The following is a 24433-nucleotide window of genomic DNA, read 5'->3' as shown; positions in this document are numbered from 1 at the left end:
AGCAGCGCTGGTATTGGACTGCGGTATGTAGCTCAATTTTGCTCTACACTCACTTCTTGCCTTTTAATGCCGGGTTTGTAAAAACCTGTAATACCAGCGCTGCAGGTAAGTGAACGGTGAGAAAAAACTGCACGTTAGCACCGCACAGCTCATAACGCTAGACTCGTAATCTAGCCGTATGTAATTCAAAAGTCAATATAAAACAATTTAGAGATACTTGCAAAAGCTGAATAAATAAATGCAATTGATGAAATGTAATTCTTTACATAGCTTTAAAAAACGTATGAATAACAATATAGTGACACCTAGTGGTATGTACTATATAGCATGACATAATTTTCTATTTGTAGAGGGGCAATATATTCCATAGCATATTTGATACTTTAATACTAATATTTGATACTTTAATTATTAATGTTGTTGTTCACAAAAAATAACTGTTTTAATAAATATTTAGCTTAAATGCAATAACAGTACATTTACAGTATATAATCCAAATCCTTAGTGTACAAAATTAAAAAAATATGGGCTAGATTACGAGTTTTTCCTTTTGAGCTGTGCGGTGCTAAGCAGCAGTTTTGTGTCACCACTCACTTACCTGCAGCACTGGTATTACAGGTTTTTACAAACCCGGCGTTAAAATATAAGAAGTGAGCATTGAGCAAAATTTTGCTCCTTATCACACTCCAATACCAGCGCTGCTTAAGTCAGCAGTGAGCTGGTTGTACGTGCTCGTGCACGATTTCCCCATAGGAATCAACAGGGAGAGCCGGCTGAGAAAAAGTCTAACACCTGCAAAAAAAGCAGCGTAAAACTCAGTAACGCAGCCCCATTGATTCCTATGGGGAAACACATTTTATGTTTACACCTAACACCCTAACATGAACCCGAGTCTAAACACCCCTAATCTTACACTTATTAACCCCTAATCTGCCGCCCCCGACATCGCCAACACCTACATTATACTTATTAACCCCTAATCTGCCGCTCCAGACACCGCCGCCACCTACATTATACTTATGAACCCCTAATCTGCTGCCCCCAACATTTCCGCCACTTACATTATATTTATTAACCCCTAATCTGCCGCCCCCAATGTCGCCGCAGCCTACCTACACTTATTAACCCCTAATCTGCTGCCCCCTATGTCGCTGCCACTATAATAAACATATTAACCCCTAAACCGCCGCACTCCCGCCTCGCAAACATTAGTTAAATATTAACCCCTAATCTGCCGCCCCAAAAATTGCCGACACCTACATTATACTTATTAACCCATAATCTGCCACTCCGGACACCGCCGCCTCCTACATTATACTTATGAACCCCTAATCTGCTGCCCTCAACATCGCTGACACCTACATTATATTTAGTAACCCCTAATCTGCTGCCCCCAATATTGCCGCAACCTACCTACATTTATTAACCCCTAATCTACTGCCCCCAACGTTGCTGCCACTATACTAAATTTATTAACCCCTTAACCTAAGTCTAACCCTAACACCCCCTAACTTAAATATAATTAAAATAAACCTAAATAAAAATTCCTATAATTAACTAAATTATTCCTATTTAAAACTAAATACTTACCAGTAAAATAAACCCTAAGCTAGCAACAATATAACTAATAGTTACATTGTAGCTAGCTTAGGGTTTATTTTACAGGCAAGTTTGTATTTATTTTAACTAGGTACAATAGTTACTAAATATTTATTAACTATTTAATAACTACCTAGCTAAAATAAATACAAATTGACCTGTAAAATAAAACCTAACCTAAGTTACAATAACACCTAACACTACACTATAATTAAATAAATTAACTAAATTAAATACAATTAACTAAATTAAATGAAATTAATCCCCTAGCCTAAACTACCAATAGCCCTTAAAAGGGCCTTTTGCGGGGCATTGCCCCAAAGTAATCAGCTCTTTTACCTGTAAAAAAAAAAATGCAAACAACCCCCCAACAGTAAAACCCACCACCCACACAACCAACACCCCAAATAAAATACTATCTAAAAAAAATCCTAAGCTCCCCATTGCCCTCAAAAGGGCATTTGGATGGGCATTGCCCTTAAAAGAGCAGTTAGCTCTATTGCAGGCCCAAACCCTAACCTAAAAATAAAACCCACCCAATACACCCTTAAAAAAACACTAACCCCCTGAAGATCGACTTACAGTTCTAAAGACTGGACATCCATCCTCAAGGAAGCGGCAGAAGTCTTCATCCAACCGGGCCGAAGTCCTCAGCGAAGCCGGGAGAAGTCTTCATCTAAGTGAAGTGGCCCTCCAGAGGGCAGAAGTCTTCATCCAGACAGCATCTTCTATCTTCATCCATCTGACATGGAGCGGCTCCATCTTCAAGACATCCGATGTGGAGCATCCTCTTCTTCTGACTACTAAAGATGAATGAAGGATGGCATCCATCAGATTCTGATTGGCTGATAGAATTCTATTAGCCAATCGGAATTAAGGTAGAAAAAATCCTATTGGATCAGCCAATAGGATTGAACTTCAATCCTATTGGCCAATAGGATTTTTTCTACCTTAATTCCGATTGACTGATAGAATTCTATCAGCCAATCGGAATCTAAGGGACCCCATCTTGGATGACGTCACTTAAAGGAACCTTCATTCATCTTTAGTCGTCGGAAGAAGAGGATGCTCCGTGTCGGATGTCTTGAAGATGGAGCCGCTCCACGTCGGATGGATGAAGATAGAAGACTTCTGCCGCTTCCTTGAGGATGAATGTCCGGTCTTCAGAACTGTAAGTCGATCTTCAGGGGGTTAGTGCTAGGTTTTTTTAGGGGTGTATTGGGTGGGTTTTATTTTTTAGATTAGGGTTTGGGCCACAAAAGAGCTAACTGCCCTTTTAAGGGCAATGCCCATCCAAATGCCCTTTTCAGGGCAATGGGGAGTTTAGGTTTTTTTAGATAGTATTTTATTTTGGGGGTTGGTTGTGTGGGTGGTGGGTTTTACTGTTGGGGGGTTGTTTGTATTTTTTTTTACAGGTAAAAGAGCTGATTACTTTGAGGCAATGCCCCGCAAAAGGCCCTTTTAAGGGCTATTAGTAGTTGGTAATTTGGGGGGGGGGATTTTTTTTATTTTGATAGGGCTATTAGATTAGGTGTAATTAGTTTAAATATCTGTAATTTGTTTATTATTTTCTGTAATTTAGTGTTTGTTTGTTTTTGTACTTTAGCTAATTTAATTTAATTTAGGTAATTGTATTTAATTAAGTTAATTTATGTAATTATAGTGTAGTGTTAGGTGTTATTGTAACTTAGGTTAGGTTTTATTTTACAGGTACTTTTGTATTTATTTTAGCTAGGTAGCTATTAAATAGTTAATAAATATTTAATAACTATTGTACCCAGTTAAAATAAATAGAACTTTGCCTGTAAAATAAAAATAAACCCTAAGCTAGATACAATGTAACTATTAGTTATATTGTAGCTAGCTTATGGTTTACTTTATAGGTAAGTATTTAGTTTTAAATAGGAATAATTTAGTTAATTATAGGAATTTTATTTAGATTTATTTAAATTATATTTAAGTTAGGGGGTGTTAGGGTTAGACTTAGGTTTAGGAGATAATACATTTAGTATAGTGGCGGCGATGTTGGGGGCGGCAGATTAGAGGTTAATACATGTAGGTAGGTGGCGGCGATGTTAGGGATGGCAGATTAGGGGTTAATAATATTTAACTAATGTTTGCAAGGCGGGAGTGTGGCGGTTTAATGGTTAATATGTTTATTATAGTTGCGGCGGTGTCCGGAGCGGCAGATTAGGGGTTAGAAATTTTATTTTAGTGTTTGAGATGCGGGAGGTCCTCGGTTTAGGGGTTAATAGGTAATTTATGGGTGTTAGTGTACTTTTTAGCTCTCTAGTTATGAGTTTTATGTTATGGCGTTGTACCATAAAACTCTTAACTACTGACTTTTAAATGTGTTAGGACTCTTGACAGGGTAGGGTGTACCGCTCACTTTTTGGCCTCCCAGAACAGACTCGTAATACCGGCGCTATGGAAGTCTCATAGAAAAAAGACTTAGTTTACGTAAGTTGTTTTGCAGTAAGGCCAAAGAAGTGTGCGGTACACCTATACCTGCAAGACTCATAATAGCAGCGGGCATAAAAAAGCAGCGTTAGGACCTCTTAACGCTGCTTTTTTACTTTAACGCACAACTCGTAATGTAGCCGTAAGTGAATAATAAATGTGAATATAACAAATTAAAGTGTGAAAACATGAAGAAAAAAAAACTCCCTCTCCCTATAGACTATGGGACAAGCTCAAAGGGTTTACTGTCCCTTTAATTTGCTTATTGCCCATATCTAATCAAATACATTGAAATTGTGTTTTCCCTCTCCCTTTCATGTTTCCTTCATAAATAAAATATTTATTCAAATGAAAACATACAAAACAAAGGCTCTAATAAATTAATAGGAAGCCATGGAATTTATATATAATGGTCCATCATAACATTAAAAAAAATATGTCTGAAAAGAAAACAAGTGGTAAAATATTATCTTGTCTTATTGCGAATACAATCTTTTTTAATGCTGATTGCAAAACAACAGAGGGCACTATCGGCTCACAATCAATAAATATGAAAGAACTAAACACTTACAGTGCCTTCAGGGTCTACAAGAAGCAGATGCTTTGCTTGTCCGTTGTGCATGCCAGTAAGCACATATGAACCAGGATTATTGATACTTTTTCTAACAAGAAAATCTCCATCTTTTTTTAATAGTTTTTCAGCATCTTTTCTGCACATTTCTCCCAGATACCAGGACTCTAACTTCAGTTCTTCACTTATAGTCAGAATAGCTGCTCTAGACAGCAATGGGCTGGAACAGTCAACTGATGGATCTTTGTTAAGCACAGGTTGGTTTTTGAGAGCATCTTCAAATGGTTCTGAAATAAAGATAATAATGTATAAATTAATAAGTTAAATATGATTTGTTTAATCACATATGCACTGCTATTTTTGCCAAATGTTGATATATCATGTGCAACCTTAAATATACAATCAATGAAACCTATCCTGAATGAGAAAAGAAAAATAAACATCTAAAAATATGATATTTAATTTAATTGAAATGCCGACACTTTTTCAAAATCTAATTTCCCTAGATTTGCCAAGTCTGAAACAACATACCCAGTTGCTGTGCTATTCTATTTCACTTTTAACTAACAGGGAACTTGAGAAAATTTGAGGACAAAATTTTGTAGTCAAATGCACTCTGTTGAGTTGTAATGAACATGAAAGGCTAAATAGTTATAATAACACACAGGCAACCAACATATAGGGCGCTATGTACTAAGCATCGAAGTGACCCTTCGTCTGTATTTCCGCGTCAAAATTCGCTCACGGTCTACATCTCTTATTTACCAATCCGCAATCGAATTGAAAAACCACTAATTTTCATCAGCGATCGTAATTTTATGCAACTAATCGTTCTGAACCCTTTTTTCACTTACTACATGATCGATCGCACGTAACTTCGATATTATCGGAAATTATCAATGTTACAAGTAATCCTTCTGATACAATTTTCACTGTATCTTCGCGTGATTTGCTTTGCGACCATTTAGGTAGCGAATACAATAGAAAACTATAGGGGGTATAAAACTGACACCAGGTTGAACTACTTAAGTGAAACGACTAGACTACAATAGTTTCATTATTGGTTTTTGGATCAGTGAATGAAGATGGAGACACGTTTACATATGTTTCTATTCAGATTGATTCAATTACGAGGAAGAAGGGCTATATAGGCACTGGTTGATGGATTGCAAAGAAGGAGAGGAGGTCGAAGAATGAGAGTCCCAAGAGTTTTCCTTCCTCGTATGGGTTTTGAAGCCCTTTCAGATCGGGAGGTTATCCAGAGATTCCGTTTGGACAGAGAAACTATTATGGAACTTTACAATGAAATAGCAGAATACCTGGAGCCTATGACAGCGCGTTCACAAGCCATACCCAGGCTATTAAAACTGTTGTCAGCCTTACACTTCTTTGCCACGGGTTCATTCCAAGCTGTGTCAAGCATCATAATTGGCATCAGCCAGTCTTCTTTTTCTAGGCTCCTAACAAAAGTCATTAATGCATTGATGGTGGTCTTTCCACAGTATGTGTGCCTTCCCTCGACTCCTGAAGAGTGGCAGTCTGTGAAGTCTAACTTTTATAGAATGTCAGAAATGCCCAATGTACTTGGGCTATTTTTGATTTAGTTTGACGCTTGATATCATTGAACCTTTTTTTGCAGGATTCAATATCTTTTTTCCTTGGTCCTTGAGCACTCACAGCATCACTCATTTTTTGCCAAATAATATTCTTACGGGCACCGGGGGTTTGCTTGCCTCGACTTCCATAAATATTATAGTAGTACTCGAGTACTAGATCAACAAGTACAACATTTTGTTGATGTGAGAAGTTAGGGTTGCGAGTCTTCTTGGAAGTAGCTGAATCTCTGGAGAAAGCCATCTTCTCAAAGTAAATACCGAAAGTAACTAAACAATATTCTAAGAATTCTGGAAAATACACGTTCGTATGCATGTCAGCAGCTTAACGTTGCCGCTTGTATGACGATTATGACACCTAGATGGTCACGTGGGTTAATAACTAAACCAATTATACCGTAGACTGATTAGTAACTTTGTTCTTTCGCGCCGAGCGAAGCTTCAAAGTTATCAATAATCCGATTGTCTTCGAGACAGATTAGATGCAAAATTTTACAGCTTGGTTTTTAGTACATTAGTGTAACGAAGTCCAATTCCACAAGGTGTGAATGCCGGCAGGTTAATTCGATATGCTTTGTGCAAAAATGTTGACGCCTTAGTACATGGCGCCCATAGTCTGACTAACCATAACACACTGCGGTATACTATGTTCCCAATTTGTAAAGAGAATTTTCTATAGTTGTAGGAGCGTTTAAATATAAGCATAAATGTTTTAGTGGAAAGGATAGTTTTGTGTCAATACACACACACATATATATATTGTTGTTAAAGTGTTATAGTCACATAAGTTACAATGAGAAAGAGAAGTATTCAAGCAGGCATGAAAAACAGCTCAGTAGCTTGTTCTAAAGTGAGTTACCTAGATCTAGAGGTATATGGCTACACCTTATTGACGAGGCCCACAGAAGGCCAAAACAAATGCCTGAGGCCGCCATGTTCCTCGTTTAGATGAGGATTGTCTGTTATTTCAGGGCTTGACTGTCCTTTTTTGGTGGGATCAGACTGATATACTTCAGGAAAGCTCTCCTCTGTGAAAGGCCCAATTGGGTTAAAAGAGGCTTCCAGGTGGTGACCCGTAAGCAAACAAGCCACTGAGTAGTTGTTCATTTTTGGTTGAGTGCTTCTCTTTCTTGTATATTTGTATTATAACCCTGGAAAGTCTCCCTAAGGGTAATGATAGAAAATAGACGTGGAATCCATGCCCGATGTACCTAGAAGGATATGGCTACACCTCAATGATGAAGCCCACAGAAGGCAAAAATCATTGTCATTGGTTGACATTTTCCTCATTCAGAAGAGGATTGCCTGGTATTTAAGGGCTGGGCTGTCCATTTAGGTGGTGCAGACTGATATACTTTAGGAAATGTCTCCTCTGTGAAAGGCACAATTGAGCTAATAGTGCTCTCTGGTGGTGACCTGCCAGAGAACAAGCAACTGAGCGGTTGTCTGTTCCTGGTTGAGCACTTCTCTTTTGATCTTATTGATGGTTACTTTACAATTAAAGTCTGTTCTTGATACATTATCAGATTATATAGTGTTGCTGTCGTCAATATTGAATATAAAAGTGCAGCTTATGATGCATATGAGTTGTTGCTTATGCAACATTTCTAAATTTCTCCTAAAAAGAACTTATCTCTCTTTTCTTCAGTGTGGTGTTTCTCAATTCCAGTCCTCAGGACCCCTAAGAGGACAGATTTTCATGATATCTGAACTAAAGCACAGATTAAATATTCAGCTGATTTGTAACCATGGGTTTTAACCTGCTCTCACACATCAGCTGATGATTTTACCTAGGTAAAAAATAAATAAAACAAATGTGCTAAATATCAGTATAACCCTTCCCTTGTGAAGAAGCTGCCTGTCCTGGCTTCTAGTGTGCCATAGTTTATTTAATAACATTCACCTAGATTGCAAGTTTTGCGCTATAGAGGGTGTGAAACGAATGCAACAAAAGTTGCGTTATTTCACCCTTCATAGCGCTGCCATTATGAGTTTCTAAAAAGCCACCTTACTGCACAAAATCCAAGCGCTGCTTTGACGTGCTCGTGCGCGCTTTCCCCATAGACATCAATGGGAAGAGAGTGTTAGAAAAAAAACTAACACCTGTGATCGTGGAATGAAAAGCTCCGTAACGCAACCCCATTGATGTCTATGGGGAAATAAAAGTTACGTTTAAACCTAACACCCTAACATAAACCCCAAGTCTAAACAACACTAATCTGCGCCCCTAACATCGCCGACACCTACATAAAATTATTAACCCCTAATCTGCCGCTCCCGACATTGCTGCCATTGAAATAAATGTATTAACCCCTAATCTGCCTCTACCAATATCGCCGCTACTATAATAAAGTTAATAACCCCTATTCCACCCCACCCCAACCTCGTCCACACTATAATAAAGAGAGTGACCCCTATTCCGCTGCTCCACCAACATCGCTGCCACTAAATAAAGTTATTAACCACTATACCTCTGGCCTCCCACATCACTGCCAGTAAGTAAACCTATTAACCCATAAACCGCCAGTCCCCCACATTGCAAAAAACTAAATTAAACTATTAACTCCTAAACCTAACAACCCCCTAACTTTAAATTAAAATTACAAGATCCCTATCTTAAAATAAATAAAAACTTGCCTGGGAAATTAAAAAAACCTAAGTTTAAACTATATATTAAACTAACATTACTATTATACTAAAATTAAAATAACTAACAATTAAATAAATTAAATTACACATTAAAAATACTAAATTACAAAAGATAAAAAACACTAAAGTACAAAAAATAACAAACACTAAATTACGAAAAATAGCAAATGAAATTATCAAAAATAAAAACAATTACACCTAATCTAATAGCCCTATAAAAATAACCCCCCCCCCCCCCAAATAAAAAAAACCCTAGCCTACAATGCAGGGCATTTCCCTAAAGAAATCAGCTCTTTTATCTGAAAAATAAATACAGAGACCCCCCAACAGTAAAACCCAGCACCCAACCAACCCCCCAAAATAAAAAACCTAACTCTAACAAAAACCTAAGCTACTCATTGCCCTGAAAAGGGCATTTGTATGGGAATTGCCCTTAAAAAAGGCATTCTGCTCTTTCTTGCCCTAAAAAGGGCATATAGCTCTTTTAAGAAAAGCCCAAACCCTAATGTAAAAAAAAAAAACACCCAAAAAAAGTTTTAAAAAACCTAACACTAACCCCCGACGATACACTTACAGTTTTTGAAGTCCGGACATCCAGGCGGTGAGAAGTCGTCATCCATCCAGGCGGCGTCTTCTATCTTCATCCAGGCGGCATCTTCTATCTTCATCCCGGCGGCGCAGAGCGGGTCCATCCTGAAGACATCCGGCGCGGAGCATCCTCTTCATACGGTTGCCGCTGTATACTGAATCTTCAATGCAAGGGAGCCTTTTCAAAATGGCGTCCCTTATTTTCCTATTGGCTGATTTGATTTTTTAAATTCAAATTAGCCGATAGGATGAGAGCTACTGATATCCTATTTGCTGTTCAAATCAGCTAATAGGATGAGAGCTACTGAAATTCTATTGTCTGTTTAAATCAGCCAACAGAATTTCAGATGCTCATCATATTTGCTGATTTGAACAACCAATAGGATTTCAGTAGTTCTAATCTGATTGGCGGATTTGAATTTAAAAAAATCAATTAGGTTTGGACTTTTCTTAAAAGAGCTAAATGCCCTTTTCAGGGCAAGAAAAAGAGCTGAATGACCTTTTAAGGGCAATGCCAATACAAATGACCTTTTCAGGGCAATGGGTAGCTTAGGTTTTTGTTAGAGTTAGGTTTTTTATTTTGGGGGGTTGGTTTGGTGGTGGGTTTTACTGTTAGGGGGTCGTTGTATTTATTTTTCAGGCAAAAGAGCTGATTTCTTTAGGGCAATGCCCTACAAAAGTCCCTTTTAAGGACTATTGGTAGTTTATTGTAGGCTAGGTTTTTTTTATTTTGGGGCAGCTATTTTATTTTTATAGGGCTATTAGATTAGGTGTAATTGTTTTTATTTTGGATAATTTCATTTGTTATTTTTCGTAATTTAGTGTTTGTTATTTTTTGTACTTTAGTGTTTTTTATTTTTTGTAATTTAGTATTTTTAATGTGTAATTAAATTTATTTAATTGATAGTTATTTTAATTTTAGTATACTAATTATGTTAGGTTAGTTTATAGTTTAAACTTAGTTTTTTTTAATTTCCCAGGTTTTTATTTATTTTAAGATAGGGATCTTGTAATTTTAATTTAGGGGGTCAATAGTTTAGGGGGTCAATAGTTTAATTTAGTTTTTTTTGCGATGTGAGGGGGCTGGCGGTTTAGGGGTTAATAGGTTTATTTAGTGGCAGTGATGTGGGAGGCAAGAGGTTTAGGGGTTAATAACTTTATTTAGTGGCAGTGATGTCGGGGAGCGGTGGAATAGGGGTTAATATCTTTATTATAGTGTGGGTGATGTTGTGGTGCGGGGGAATAGGGGTTAATTACTTTAATATAGTGGCGGCGATGTTGGGGAGTGGCGGAATAGGGGTTAATACATTTTATTAGTGGCAGCGATGTCCGGATCGGCAGATTAGGGGTTAATACGTTTATTATAGTGTTTTTTATGCTGGAGGGCCTCAGTTTAGGGGTTAATAGGTAGTTTATGGGTGTAGTGTACTTTGTAACACTTTAGTTATGAGTTTTGTGTAACAGTTTTGTTGCGTAAAACTTATAACTACTGGTCTCAGGCTGTAACGCAAGCTTTTTAGCCTCACCACAAAACTTGTAATGGCAGTGCTATGGAAATCCCATGCAAAAAACGTCATTTAATTGAGTTTCGGGACTGATGTTGCGTTACAGGCTAAAATGCTTGCGGCATAGCTATACTGACAAGACTCGTAATAGCTGCATTACTGTTTTAACGCTGAAATTGCCATTTTTCACACGAATGCAAAACTTGTTATCTAGGTGAATGGAAATAAGGGATGATTTGTACATTAGAGATAAGATATTTCAATTAAGCTAATATTGCAAAACTCTTACAAACTTTATTATGGGGTTTTTGTCCTAGGAAAAAAGATTTATAATCTGAGGAAATCTGTTAAATAACAAAATATAATATTGGATGTTTTAGTAAAATATCCATCTATGGTGCCTTCTCCAATATTTACTTCTTTTACTTTGTAATAACAGAACCTACAAATGATTCGTCTACAACACTATAAAATAAAAGCACATGTTGTTATCCTATATATATTATTGCTTGTTGTTTAAAAGTAAATTTGTTTTGTTGTCATATTGGTGCATTCAGATACAAAATGTACTTACTCATATCGAACAGATCTTTTCTTGGGCTGACATCCTTGGAGAAGTCCACCGACCCAGAGAAACTGCTGTCCATACTCTTCTGAAGAGCCCCCAATGTTTTTTTGTTTATGTGCTGGGTATTAACATATGTTGGTGCATTGCTTGTTTGGTTTGCTGCTGACTTTCCCTCTGGCTGACTGTATATGTCTAAAGAAGCTGAAAGAAAAATATTTGTAAGAAACACTACATTTCTTAGGAGGAAAAAATACTGTAAACATATCATATGAGCGGAATTTATTATTGGCCAAAAAGGTTTTGTAAATAATGGCACATTTTGCAACATTTCAAATCACCATTTTGAACAGGTGTACTACCCCCATTAGTAAAGCAATAATTGTTAACTGTTTAAGTTGACTTCAGACTACACTAAGTGGCCGCTTTATCATCGTTCTGTCCGACATTATCCACTCAGCGGATCATGTCCTACAGACATTGATGAATGCCGACAGTATACGCTGTCGGCATTTATCTTTGCACAAGCAGTTTATTATATTCTGTACAGTTTTTACCAGTCAGTAGATAAATAGATCATCTACTGATCATCATACTGTCTTATTCTAACAAGTAATTGCAAATTAATTCCAGATGTGGGATACACTTACAGCCCATGGGGCCGATTTATGTAAGTGCAAGCGGACATGATACGATGTAGCATATCATGTCCGCCACACATCGATAAATGCCGACAGCTCGCATTCTATTGGCTGATTGGAACAGCCAATAGAATGCAAGCACAATCCTATTGGCTGATTGGATCAGCCAATAGGATTGAAGTTCAATCCTATTGGCTGATTGCATTAGCCAATAGGATTTTTTCAACATTAATTCCGATTGGCTGATAGAATTCTATCAGCCAATCGGAATTATGTTGAAAAAAATCCTATTGGCTATTGCAATCAGTCCAATAGGATTGAACTTCAATCCTAATTGGCTGATCCAATCAGCCAATAGGAATTGTGCTTGCATTCTATTGGCTGTTCCAATCAGCCAATAGAATGCGAGCTGTCGGCATTTATCGATGTGTGGCGGACATGATATGCTACATCGTATCATGTCCGCTTGCACTTACATAAATCGGCCCCATGGGCTGTAAGTGTATCCCACATCAGGAATTAATTTGCAATTACTTGTTAGAATAAGGACAGTATGATGATCAGTAGATGATCTATTTATCTACTGACTGGTAGAAAACTGTACAGAATATAATAAACTGCTTGTGCAAAGATAAATGCCGACAGCGTATACTGTCGGCATTCATCAATGTCTGTAGGACATGATCCGCTGAGTGGGGATAATGTCGGACATAACGATGATAAAGCGGCCACTTAGTGTAGTCTGAAGTCAACTTAAACAGTTAACAATTATTGCTTTACTAATGGGGGTAGTACACCTGTTCAAAATGAGGTGATTTGAAATGTTGCAAAATGTGCCATTATTTACAAAACCTTTTTGGCCAATAATAAATTCCGCTCATATGAATATGTTTTACAGTATTTTTTCCTCCTAAGAAATGTAGTGTTTCTTACAAATATTTTTCTTTCAGCTTCTTTAGACATATACAGTCAGCCAGAGGGAAAGTCAGCCCAGCAAACCAAACAAGCAATGCACCAACATATGTTAATACCCAGCACATAAACAAAAAAACATGGGGGCTCTTCAGAAGAGTATGGACAGCAGTTATCTCTGGGTCGGTGGGACTTCTCCAAGGGATGTCAGCCAAGAAAAGATCTGTTCGATATGAGTAAGTACATTTGTATCTGAATGCACCAATATACAACAAAACAAATTTACTTTTAAACAACAAGCAATAATATTATTAGGATAACAACATGTGCTTTTATTTTATAGTGTTGTAGACGAATCATTTGTAGGTTCTGTTATTACAAAGTAAAAGAAGTAAATATTGGAGAAGGCACCATAGATGGAGTATTTTACTAAAACATCCAATATTATATTTATGTTATTTAACAGATTTCCTCAGATTATAAATCTTTTTTCCTAGGACAAAAACCCCATAATAAAGTTTGTAAGAGTTTTGCAATATTAGCTTAATTGAAATATCTTATCTCTAATGTACAAATCATCCCTTAGTTTCCATTCACCTAGATAACAAGTTTTGCATTCGTGTGAAAAATGGCAATTTCAGCGTTAAAACAGTAATGCAGCTATTACGAGTCTTGTCAGTATAGCTATGCCGCAAGCATTTTACCTGTAACGCAACATCAGTCCCGAAACTCCAATTAAATGACGTTTTTTTGCATGGGATTTCCATAGCACTGCCATTACCAGTTTGTGGTGAGGCTAAAAAGCTTGCGTTACAGCCTGAGACCAGTAGTTATAAGTTTTACGCAACAAAACTGTTACACAAAACTCATAACTAAAGTGTTACAAAGTACACTACACCCATAAACTACCTATTACCCCTAAACTGAGGGCCCTCCAGCATAAAAAACACTATAATAAACGATTAACCCCTAATCTGCCGATCCGGACATCGCTGCCACTAATAAAATGTATTAACCCCTATTCCGCCACTCCCCAACATCGCCGCCACTATATTAAAGTAATTAACCCCTATTCCCCCGCATCCACAACATCACCCCACACTATAGATAAAGATATTAACCCCTATTCCACCGCTCCCCGACATCACTGCCACTAAATAAAGTTATTAACCCCTAAACCTCTTGCCTCCCACATCACTGCCACTAAATAAACCTATTAACCCCTAAACCGCCAGCCCCCTCACATCGCAAAAAAAACTAAATTAAACTATTGACCCCCTAAACTATTGACCCCTAAATTAAAATTACAAGATCCCTATCTTAAAATAAATAAAAACCTGGGAAATTAAAAAAAACTAAGTTTAAACTATAAACTAACCTAACATAATTAGTATACTAAAATTAAAATAACTATCAATTAAATAAATTTAATTACACATTAAAAATACTAAATTACAAAAAATAAAAAACACTAAAGTACAAAAAATAACAAACACTAAATTACGAAAAATAACAAATGAAATTATCCAAAATAAAAACAATTACACCTAATCTAATAGCCCTATAAAATATAAAATAGCTGCCCCAAAATAAAAAAAACCTAGCCTACAATAAACTACCAATAGTCCTTAAAAGGGACTTTTGTAGGGCATTGCCCTAAAGAAATCAGCTCTTTTGCCTGAAAAATAAATACAACGACCCCCTAACAGTAAAACCCACCACCAAACCAACCCCCCAAAATAAAAAACCTAACTCTAACAAAAACCTAAGCTACCCATTGCCCTGAAAAGGTCATTTGTATTGGCATTGCCCTTAAAAGGTCATTCAGCTCTTTTTCTTGCCCTGAAAAGGGCATTTAGCTCTTTTAAGAAAAGTCCAAACCTAATTGATTTTTTTAAATTCAAATCCGCCAATCAGATTAGAACTACTGAAATCCTATTGGTTGTTCAAATCAGCAAATATGATGAGCATCTGAAATTCTGTTGGCTGATTTAAACAGACAATAGAATTTCAGTAGCTCTCATCCTATTAGCTGATTTGAACAGCAAATAGGATATCAGTAGCTCTCATCCTATCGGCTAATTTGAATTTAAAAAATCAAATCAGCCAATAGGAAAATAAGGGACGCCATTTTGAAAAGGCTCCCTTGCATTGAAGATTCAGTATACAGCGGCAACCGTATGAAGAGGATGCTCCGCGCCGGATGTCTTCAGGATGGACCCGCTCTGCGCCGCCGGGATGAAGATAGAAGATGCCGCCTGGATGAAGATAGAAGACGCCGCCTGGATGGATGACGACTTCTCACCGCCTGGATGTCCGGACTTCAAAAACTGTAAGTGTATCGTCGGGGGTTAGTGTTAGGTTTTTTAAAACTTTTTTTGGGTGTTTTTTTTTTTTACATTAGGGTTTGGGCTTTTCTTAAAAGAGCTATATGCCCTTTTTAGGGCAAGAAAGAGCAGAATGCCTTTTTTAAGGGCAATTCCCATACAAATGCCCTTTCAGGGCAATGAGTAGCTTAGGTTTTTGTTAGAGTTAGGTTTTTTATTTTGGGGGGTTTGGGTGCTGGGTTTTACTGTTGGGGGGTCTCTGTATTTATTTTTCAGATAAAAGAGCTGATTTCTTTAGGGAAATGCCCTGCATTGTAGGCTAGGGTTTTTTTTATTTGGGGGGGGGGGTTATTTTTATAGGGCTATTAGATTAGGTGTAATTGTTTTTATTTTTGATAATTTCATTTGCTATTTTTCGTAATTTAGTGTTTGTTATTTTTTGTACTTTAGTGTTTTTTATCTTTTGTAATTTAGTATTTTTAATGTGTAATTTAATTTATTTAATTGTTAGTTATTTTAATTTTAGTATAATAGTAATGTTAGTTTAATATATAGTTTAAACTTAGGTTTTTTTAATTTCCCAGGCAAGTTTTTATTTATTTTAAGATAGGGATCTTGTAATTTTAATTTAAAGTTAGGGGGTTGTTAGGTTTAGGAGTTAATAGTTTAATTTAGTTTTTTGCAATGTGGGGGACTGGCGGTTTATGGGTTAATAGGTTTACTTACTGGCAGTGATGTGGGAGGCCAGAGGTATAGTGGTTAATAACTTTATTTAGTGGCAGCGATGTTGGTGGAGCAGCGGAATAGGGGTCACTCTCTTTATTATAGTGTGGACGAGGTTGGGGTGGGGTGGAATAGGGGTTATTAACTTTATTATAGTAGCGGCGATATTGGTAGAGGCAGATTAGGGGTTAATACATTTATTTCAATGGCAGCAATGTCGGAGCGGCAGATTAGGGGTTAATAATTTTATGTAGGTGTCGGCGATGTTAGGGGCGCAGATTAGTGTTGTTTAGACTTGGGGTTTATGTTAGGGTGTTAGGTTTAAACGTAACTTTTATTTCCCCATAGACATCAATGGGGTTGCGTTACGGAGCTTTTCATTCCACGATCACAGGTGTTAGTTTTTTTTCTAACACTCTCTTCCCATTGATGTCTATGGGGAAAGCGCGCACGAGCACGTCAAAGCAGCGCTTGGATTTTGTGCAGTAAGGTGGCTTTTTTAGAAACTCATAATGGCAGCGCTATGAAGGGTGAAATAACGCAACTTTTGTTGCATTCGTTTCACACCCTCTATAGCGCAAAACTTGCAATCTAGGTGAATGTTATTAAATAAACTATGGCACACTAGAAGCCAGGACAGGCAGCTTCTTCACAAGGGAAGGGTTATACTGATATTTAGCACATTTGTTTTATTTATTTTTTACCTAGGTAAAATCATCAGCTGATGTGTGAGAGCAGGTTAAAACCCATGGTTACAAATCAGCTGAATATTTAATCTGTGCTTTAGTTCAGATATCATGAAAATCTGTCCTCTTAGGGGTCCTGAGGACTGGAATTGAGAAACACCACACTGAAGAAAAGAGAGATAAGTTCTTTTTAGGAGAAATTTAGAAATGTTGCATAAGCAACAACTCATATGCATCATAAGCTGCACTTTTATATTCAATATTGACGACAGCAACACTATAATAATCTGATAATGTATCAAGAACAGACTTTAATTGTAAAGTAACCATCAATAAGATCAAAAGAGAAGTGCTCAACCAGGAACAGACAACCGCTCAGTTGCTTGTTCTCTGGCAGGTCACCACCAGAGAGCACTATTAGCTCAATTGTGCCTTTCACAGAGGAGACATTTCCTAAAGTATATCAGTCTGCACCACCTAAATGGACAGCCCAGCCCTTAAATACCAGGCAATCCTCTTCTGAATGAGGAAAATGTCAACCAATGACAATGATTTTTGCCTTCTGTGGGCTTCATCATTGAGGTGTAGCCATATCCTTCTAGGTACATCGGGCATGGATTCCACGTCTATTTTCTATCATTACCCTTAGGGAGACTTTCCAGGGTTATAATACAAATATACAAGAAAGAGAAGCACTCAACCAAAAATGAACAACTACTCAGTGGCTTGTTTGCTTACGGGTCACCACCTGGAAGCCTCTTTTAACCCAATTGGGCCTTTCACAGAGGAGAGCTTTCCTGAAGTATATCAGTCTGATCCCACCAAAAAAGGACAGTCAAGCCCTGAAATAACAGACAATCCTCATCTAAACGAGGAACATGGCGGCCTCAGGCATTTGTTTTGGCCTTCTGTGGGCCTCGTCAATAAGGTGTAGCCATATACCTCTAGATCTAGGTAACTCACTTTAGAACAAGCTACTGAGCTGTTTTTCATGCCTGCTTGAATACTTCTCTTTCTCATTGTAACTTATGTGACTATAACACTTTAACAACAATATATATATGTGTGTGTATTGACACAAAACTATCCTTTCCACTAAAACATTTATGCTTATATTTAAACGCTCCTACAACTATAGAAAATTCCTTTACAAATTGGGAACATAGTATACCGCAGTGTGTTATGGTTAGTCAGACTATGGCGCCATGTACTAAGGCGTCAACATTTTTGCACAAAGCATATCGAATTAACCTGCCGGCATTCACACCTTGTGGAATTGGACTTCGTTACACTAATGTACTAAAAACCAAGCTGTAAAATTTTGCATCTAATCTGTCTCGAAGACAATCGGATTATTGATAACTTTGAAGCTTCGCTCGGCGCGAAAGAACAAAGTTACTAATCAGTCTACGGTATAATTGGTTTAGTTATTAACCCACGTGACCATCTAGGTGTCATAATCGTCATACAAGCGGCAACGTTAAGCTGCTGACATGCATACGAACGTGTATTTTCCAGAATTCTTAGAATATTGTTTAGTTACTTTCGGTATTTACTTTGAGAAGATGGCTTTCTCCAGAGATTCAGCTACTTCCAAGAAGACTCGCAACCCTAACTTCTCACATCAACAAAATGTTGTACTTGTTGATCTAGTACCGAGTACTACTATAAATATTTATGGAAGTCGAGGCAAGCAAACCCCCGGTGCCCGTAAGAATATTATTTGGCAAAAAATGAGTGATGCTGTGAGTGCTCAAGGACCAAGGAAAAAAGATATTGAATCCTGCAAAAAAAGGTTCAATGATATCAAGCGTCAAACTAAAACAAAAATAGCCCAAGTACATTGGGCATTTCTGACATTCTATAAAAGTTAGACTTCACAGACTGCCACTCTTCAGAGTCGAGGGAAGGCACACATACTGTGGAAAGACCACCATCAATGCATTAATGACTTTTGTTAGGAGCCTAGAAAAAGAAGACTGGCTGATGCCAATTATGATGCTTGACACAGCTTGGAATGAACCCGTGGCAAAGAAGTGTAAGGCTGACAACAGTTTTAATAGCCTGGGTATGGCTTGTGAACGCGCTGTCATAGGCTCCAGGTATTCTGCTATTTCATTGTAAAGTTCCATAATAGTTTCTCTGTCCAAACGGAATCTCTGGATAACCTCCCGATCTGAAAGGGCTTCAAAACCCATACGAGGAAGGAAAACTCTTGGGACTCTCATTCTTCGACCTCCTCTCCTTCTTTGCAATCCATCAACCAGTGCCTAAAGCCCTTCTTCCTCGTAATTGAATCAATCTGAATAGAAACATATGTAAACGTGTCTCCATCTTCATTCACTGATCCAAAAACCAATAATGAAACTATGTAGTCTAGTCGTTTCACTTAAGTAGTTCAACCTGGTGTCAGTTTTATACCCCCTATAGTTTTCTATTGTATTCGCTACCTAAATGGTCGCAAAGCAAATCACGCGAAGATACAGTGAAAATTGTATCAGAAGGATTACTTGTAACATTGATAATTTCCGATAATATCGAAGTTACGTGCGATCGATCATGTAGTAAGTGAAAAAAGGGTTCAGAACGATTAGTTGCATAAAATTACGATCGCTGATGAAAATTAGTGGTTTTTCAATTCGATTGCGGATTGGTAAATAAGATGATAGACCGTGAGCGAATTTTGACGCGGAAATACAGACGAAGGGTCACTTCGATGCTTAGTACATAGCGCCCTATATGTTGGTTGCCTGTGTGTTATTATAACTATTTAGCCTTTCATGTTCATTACAACTCAACAGAGTGCATTTGACTACAAAATTTTGTCCTCAAATTTTCTCAAGTTCCCTGTTAGTTAAAAGTGAAATAGAATAGCACAGCAACTGGGTATGTTGTTTCAGACTTGGCAAATCTAGGGAAATTAGATTTTGAAAAAGTGTCGGCATTTCAATTAAATTAAATATCATATTTTTAGATGTTTATTTTTCTTTTCTCATTCAGGATAGGTTTCATTGATTGTATATTTAAGGTTGCACATGATATATCAACATTTGGCAAAAATAGCAGTGCATATGTGATTAAACAAATCATATTTAACTTATTAATTTATACATTATTATCTTTATTTCAGAACCATTTGAAGATGCTCTCAAAAACCAACCTGTGCTTAACAAAGATCCATCAGTTGACTGTTCCAGCCCATTGCTGTCTAGAGCTATTCTGACTATAAGTGAAGAACTGAAGTTAGAGTCCTGGTCTGGGAGAAATGTGCAGAAAAGATGCTGAAAAACTATTAAAAAAAGATGGAGATTTTCTTGTTAGAAAAAGTATCAAATCCTGGTTCATATGTGCTTACTGGCATGCACAACGGACAAGCAAAGCATCTGCTTCTTGTAGACCCTGAAGGCACTGTAAGTGTTTAGTTCTTTCATATTTATTGATTGTGAGCCGATAGTGCCCTCTGTTGTTTTGCAATCAGCATTAAAAAAGATTGTATTCGCAATAAGACAAGAATAATATTTTACCACTTGTTTTCTTTTCAGACATATTTTTTTTAATGTTATATGGACCATTATATATAAATTCCATGGCTTCCTATTAATTTATTAGAGCCTTTGTTTTGTATGTTTTCATTTGAATAAATATATTTATGAAGGAAACATGAAAGGGAGAGGGAAAACACAATTTCAATGTATTTGATTAGATATGGGCAATAAGCAAATTAAAGGGACAGTAAACCCTTTGAGCTTGTCCATAGTCTATAGGGAGAGGGAGTTTTTTTTTCTTCATGTTTTCACACTTTAATTTGTTATTCACATTTATTATTCACTTACGGCTACATTACGAGTTGTGCGTTAAAGTAAAAAAAGCAGCGTTAAGAGGTCCTAACGCTGCTTTTTTATGCCCGCTGCTATTATGAGTCTTGCAGGTATAGGTGTACCGCACACTTCTTTGGCCTTACTGCAAAACAACTTACGTAAACTAAGTCTTTTTTCTATGAGACTTCCATAGCGCCGGTATTACGAGTCTGTTCTGGGAGGCCAAAAAGTGAGCGGTACACCCTACCCTGTCAAGATCCTAACATTTAAAAGTCAGTAGTTAAGAGTTTTATGGTACAACGCCATAACATAAAACTCATAACTAGAGAGCTAAAAAGTACACTAACACCATAAATTACCTATTAACCCCTAAACCGAGGACCTCCCGCATCTCAAACACTAAAATAAAATTTCTAACCCCTAATCTGCCGCTCCGGACACCGCCGCAACTATAATAAACATAAAACCATTAAACCGCCACACTCCCGCCTTGCAAACATTAGTTAAATATATAACCCCTAATCTGCCATCCCTAACATCGCCGCCACCTACCTACATGTAAACCTCTAATCTGCCGCCCCCAACATCGCCGCCACTATACAAATGTATTATCTCCTAACCTAAGTCTAACCTAACACCCCCTAACTTAAATATAATTTAAATAAATCTAAATAAAATTCCTATAATTAACTAAATTATTCCTATTTAAAACTAAATACTACCTATAAAGTAAACCATAAGCTAGCTACAATATAACTAATAGTTACATTGTATCTAGCTTAGGGTTTATTTTTATTTTACAGGCAAAGTTCTATTTATTTTAACTGGGACAATAGTTATTAAATATTTATTAACTATTTAATAGCTACCTAGCTAAAATAAATACAAAAGTACCTGTAAAATAAAACCTAACCTAAGTTACAATAACACCTAACACTACACATAATTACATAAATTAACTTAATTTAAATACAATTACCTAAATTAAATTAAATTAGCTAAAGTACAAAAACAAACAAACAACTAAATTACAGAAAATAATAAACAAATTACAGATATTTAACTAATTACACCTAATCTAATAGCCCTATCAAAATAAAAAAAAATCCCCCCCCAAATTACCAACTACTAATAGCCCTTAAAAGGGCCTTTTGCGGGGCATTGCCTCAAAGTAATCAGCTCTTTTACCTGTAAAAAAAAAATACAACAACCCCCCAACAGTAAAACCCACCACCCACACAACCAACCCCAAAAATAAATACTATCTAAAAAAACCTAAACTCCCCATTGCCCAAAAGGGCATTTGGATGGGCATTGCCCTTAAAAGGGCAGTTAGCTCTTTTGTGGCCCAAACCCTAATCTAAAAAATAAAACCCACCCAATACACCCCTAAAAAAACTAGCACTAACCCCTGAAGATCGACTTACAGTTTGAAGACCGGACATTCATCCTCAAGGAAGCGGCAGAAGTCTTCATCTTCATCCATCCGACGTGGAGCGGCTCCATCTTCAAGACATCCGACACGGAGCATCCTCTTCTTCCGACGACTAAAGATGAATGAAGGTTCCTTTAAGTGACGTCATCCAAGATGGGGTCCCTTAGATTCCGATTGGCTGATAGAATTCTATCAGTCAATCGGAATTAAGGTAGAAAAATCCTATTGGCCAATAGGATTGAAGTTCAATCCTATTGGCTGATCCAATAGGATTTTTTCTACCTTAATTCGATTGGCTAATAGAATTCTATCAGCAATCAGAATCTGATGGATGCCATCCTTCATTCATCTTTAGTAGTCAGAAGAAGGATGCTCCACATCGGATGTCTTGAAGATGGAGCCGCTCCATGTCAGATGGATGAAGATAGAAGATGCTGTCTGGATGAAGACTTCTGCCCTCTGGAGGGCCACTTCACTTAGATGAAGACTTCTCCCGGCTTCGCTGAGGACTTCGGCCCGGTTGGATGAGAGACTTCTGCCGCTTCCTTGAGGATGGATGTCCAGTCTTTAGAACTGTAAGTCGATCTTCAGGGGGTTAGTGTTTTTTTAAGGGTGTATTGGGTGGGTTTTATATTTTTAGGTTAGGGTTTGGGCCTGCAATAGAGCTAACTGCTCTTTTAAGGGCAATGCCCATCCAAATGCCCTTTTGAGGGCAATGGGGAGCTTAGGATTTTTTTTAGATAGTATTTTATTTGGGGTGTTGGTTGTGTGGGTGGTGGGTTTTACTGTTGGGGGGTTGTTTGCATTTTTTTTTACAGGTAAAAGAGCTGATTACTTTGGGGCAATGCCCCGCAAAAGGCCCTTTTAAGGGCTATTGGTAGTTTAGGCTAGGGGATTAATTTCATTTAATTTAGTTAATTGTATTTAATTTAGTTAATTTATTTAATTATAGTGTAGTGTTAGGTGTTATTGTAACTTAGGTTAGGTTTTTATTTTACAGGTCAATTGTATTTATTTTAGCTAGGTAGTTATTAAATAGTTAATAAATATTAGTAACTATTGTACCTAGTTAAAATAAATACAAACTTGCCTGTAAAATAAACCCTAAGCTAGCTACAATGTAACTATTTGTTATATTGTTGCTAGCTTAGGTTTATTTTACTGGTAAGTATTTAGTTTTAAATAGGAATAATTTAGTTAATTATAGGAATTTTTATTTAGGTTTATTTTAATTATATTTAATTAGGGGGTGTTAGGGTTAGACTTAGGTTAAGGGGTTAATAAATTTAGTATAGTGGCAGCAACGTTGGGGGCAGTAGATTAGGGGTTAATAAATGTAGGTAGGTTGCGGCAATATTGGGGGCAGCAGATTAGGGGTTACTAAATATAATGTAGGTGTCAGCGATGTTGAGGGCAGCAGATTAGGGGTTCATAAGTATAATGTAGGAGGCGGGGTGTCCGGAGTGGCAGATTATGGGTTAATAAGTATAATGTAGGTGTCGGCAATTTTTGGGGCGGCAGATTAGGGGTTAATATTTAACTAATGTTTGCGAGGCGGGATGCGGCGGTTTAGGGGTTAATATGTTTATTATAGTGGCAGCGACATAGGGGGCAGCTGATTAGGGGTTAATAAGTGTAGGTAGGCTGCGGCGACATTGGGGGCGGCAGATTAGGGGTTAATAAATATAATGTAAGTGGCGGAAATGTTGGGGGCAGCAGATTAGGGGTTCATAAGTATAATGTAGGTGGCGGCGGTGTCTGGAGCGGCAGATTAGGGGTTAATAAGTATAATGTAGGTGTTGGCGATGTCGGGGGCGGCAGATTAGGGGTTAATAAGTTGTAGATTAGGGGTGTTTAGACTCGGGTTCATGTTAGGTGTTAGGTGTAAACATAAAATGTGTTTCCCCATAGGAATCATGGGGCTGCGTTACTGAGTTTTACGCTGCTTTTTGCAGGTGTTAGACTTTTTCTCAGCCGGCTCTCCCTGTTGATTCCATGGGGAAATCGTGCACGAGCACGTACAACCAGCTCACTGCTGACTTAAGCAGCGCTGGTATTGGAGTGTGATAAGGAGCAAAATTTTGCTCAATGCTCACTTCTTATATTTTAACGCCGGGTTTGTAAAAACCTGTAATACCAGTGCTGCAGGTAAGTGAGTGGTGACACAAAACTGCTGCTTAGCACCGCACAGCTCAAAAGGAAAACTCGTAATCTAGCCCATATTTTTTAATTTTGTACACTAAGGATTTGGATTATATACTGTAAATGTACTGTTATTGATTTAAGCTAAATATTTATTAAAACAGTTATTTTTTGTGAACAACAACATTAATAATTAAAG

General features: G+C 37.3%; 1 protein-coding gene across 1 annotated transcript in view; it reads right to left on the bottom strand.

Annotated features, from left to right (window-relative positions):
* Positions 1–24433, bottom strand: part of SHC3 (SHC adaptor protein 3) — a 283686-nt gene that overhangs the window by 20443 nt on the left and 238810 nt on the right. Inside the window, exons 11-12 of the mRNA XM_053702398.1 lie at positions 11560–11754; positions 4631–4917 (exon numbers count right to left, since the gene is read on the bottom strand). Of these exons, the coding sequence (XP_053558373.1) occupies positions 4631–4917; positions 11560–11754 (482 nt within the window). The remainder of the gene's footprint in view (positions 1–4630; positions 4918–11559; positions 11755–24433) is intronic.

Source organism: Bombina bombina, chromosome 2 (genome assembly GCF_027579735.1).
Source record: "Bombina bombina isolate aBomBom1 chromosome 2, aBomBom1.pri, whole genome shotgun sequence".
Lineage (NCBI taxonomy): Eukaryota > Metazoa > Chordata > Amphibia > Anura > Bombinatoridae > Bombina > Bombina bombina.
The sequence above is the reverse complement of the archived record's forward strand: the minus strand, read 5'-3'. Positions and strand labels throughout refer to the sequence as shown.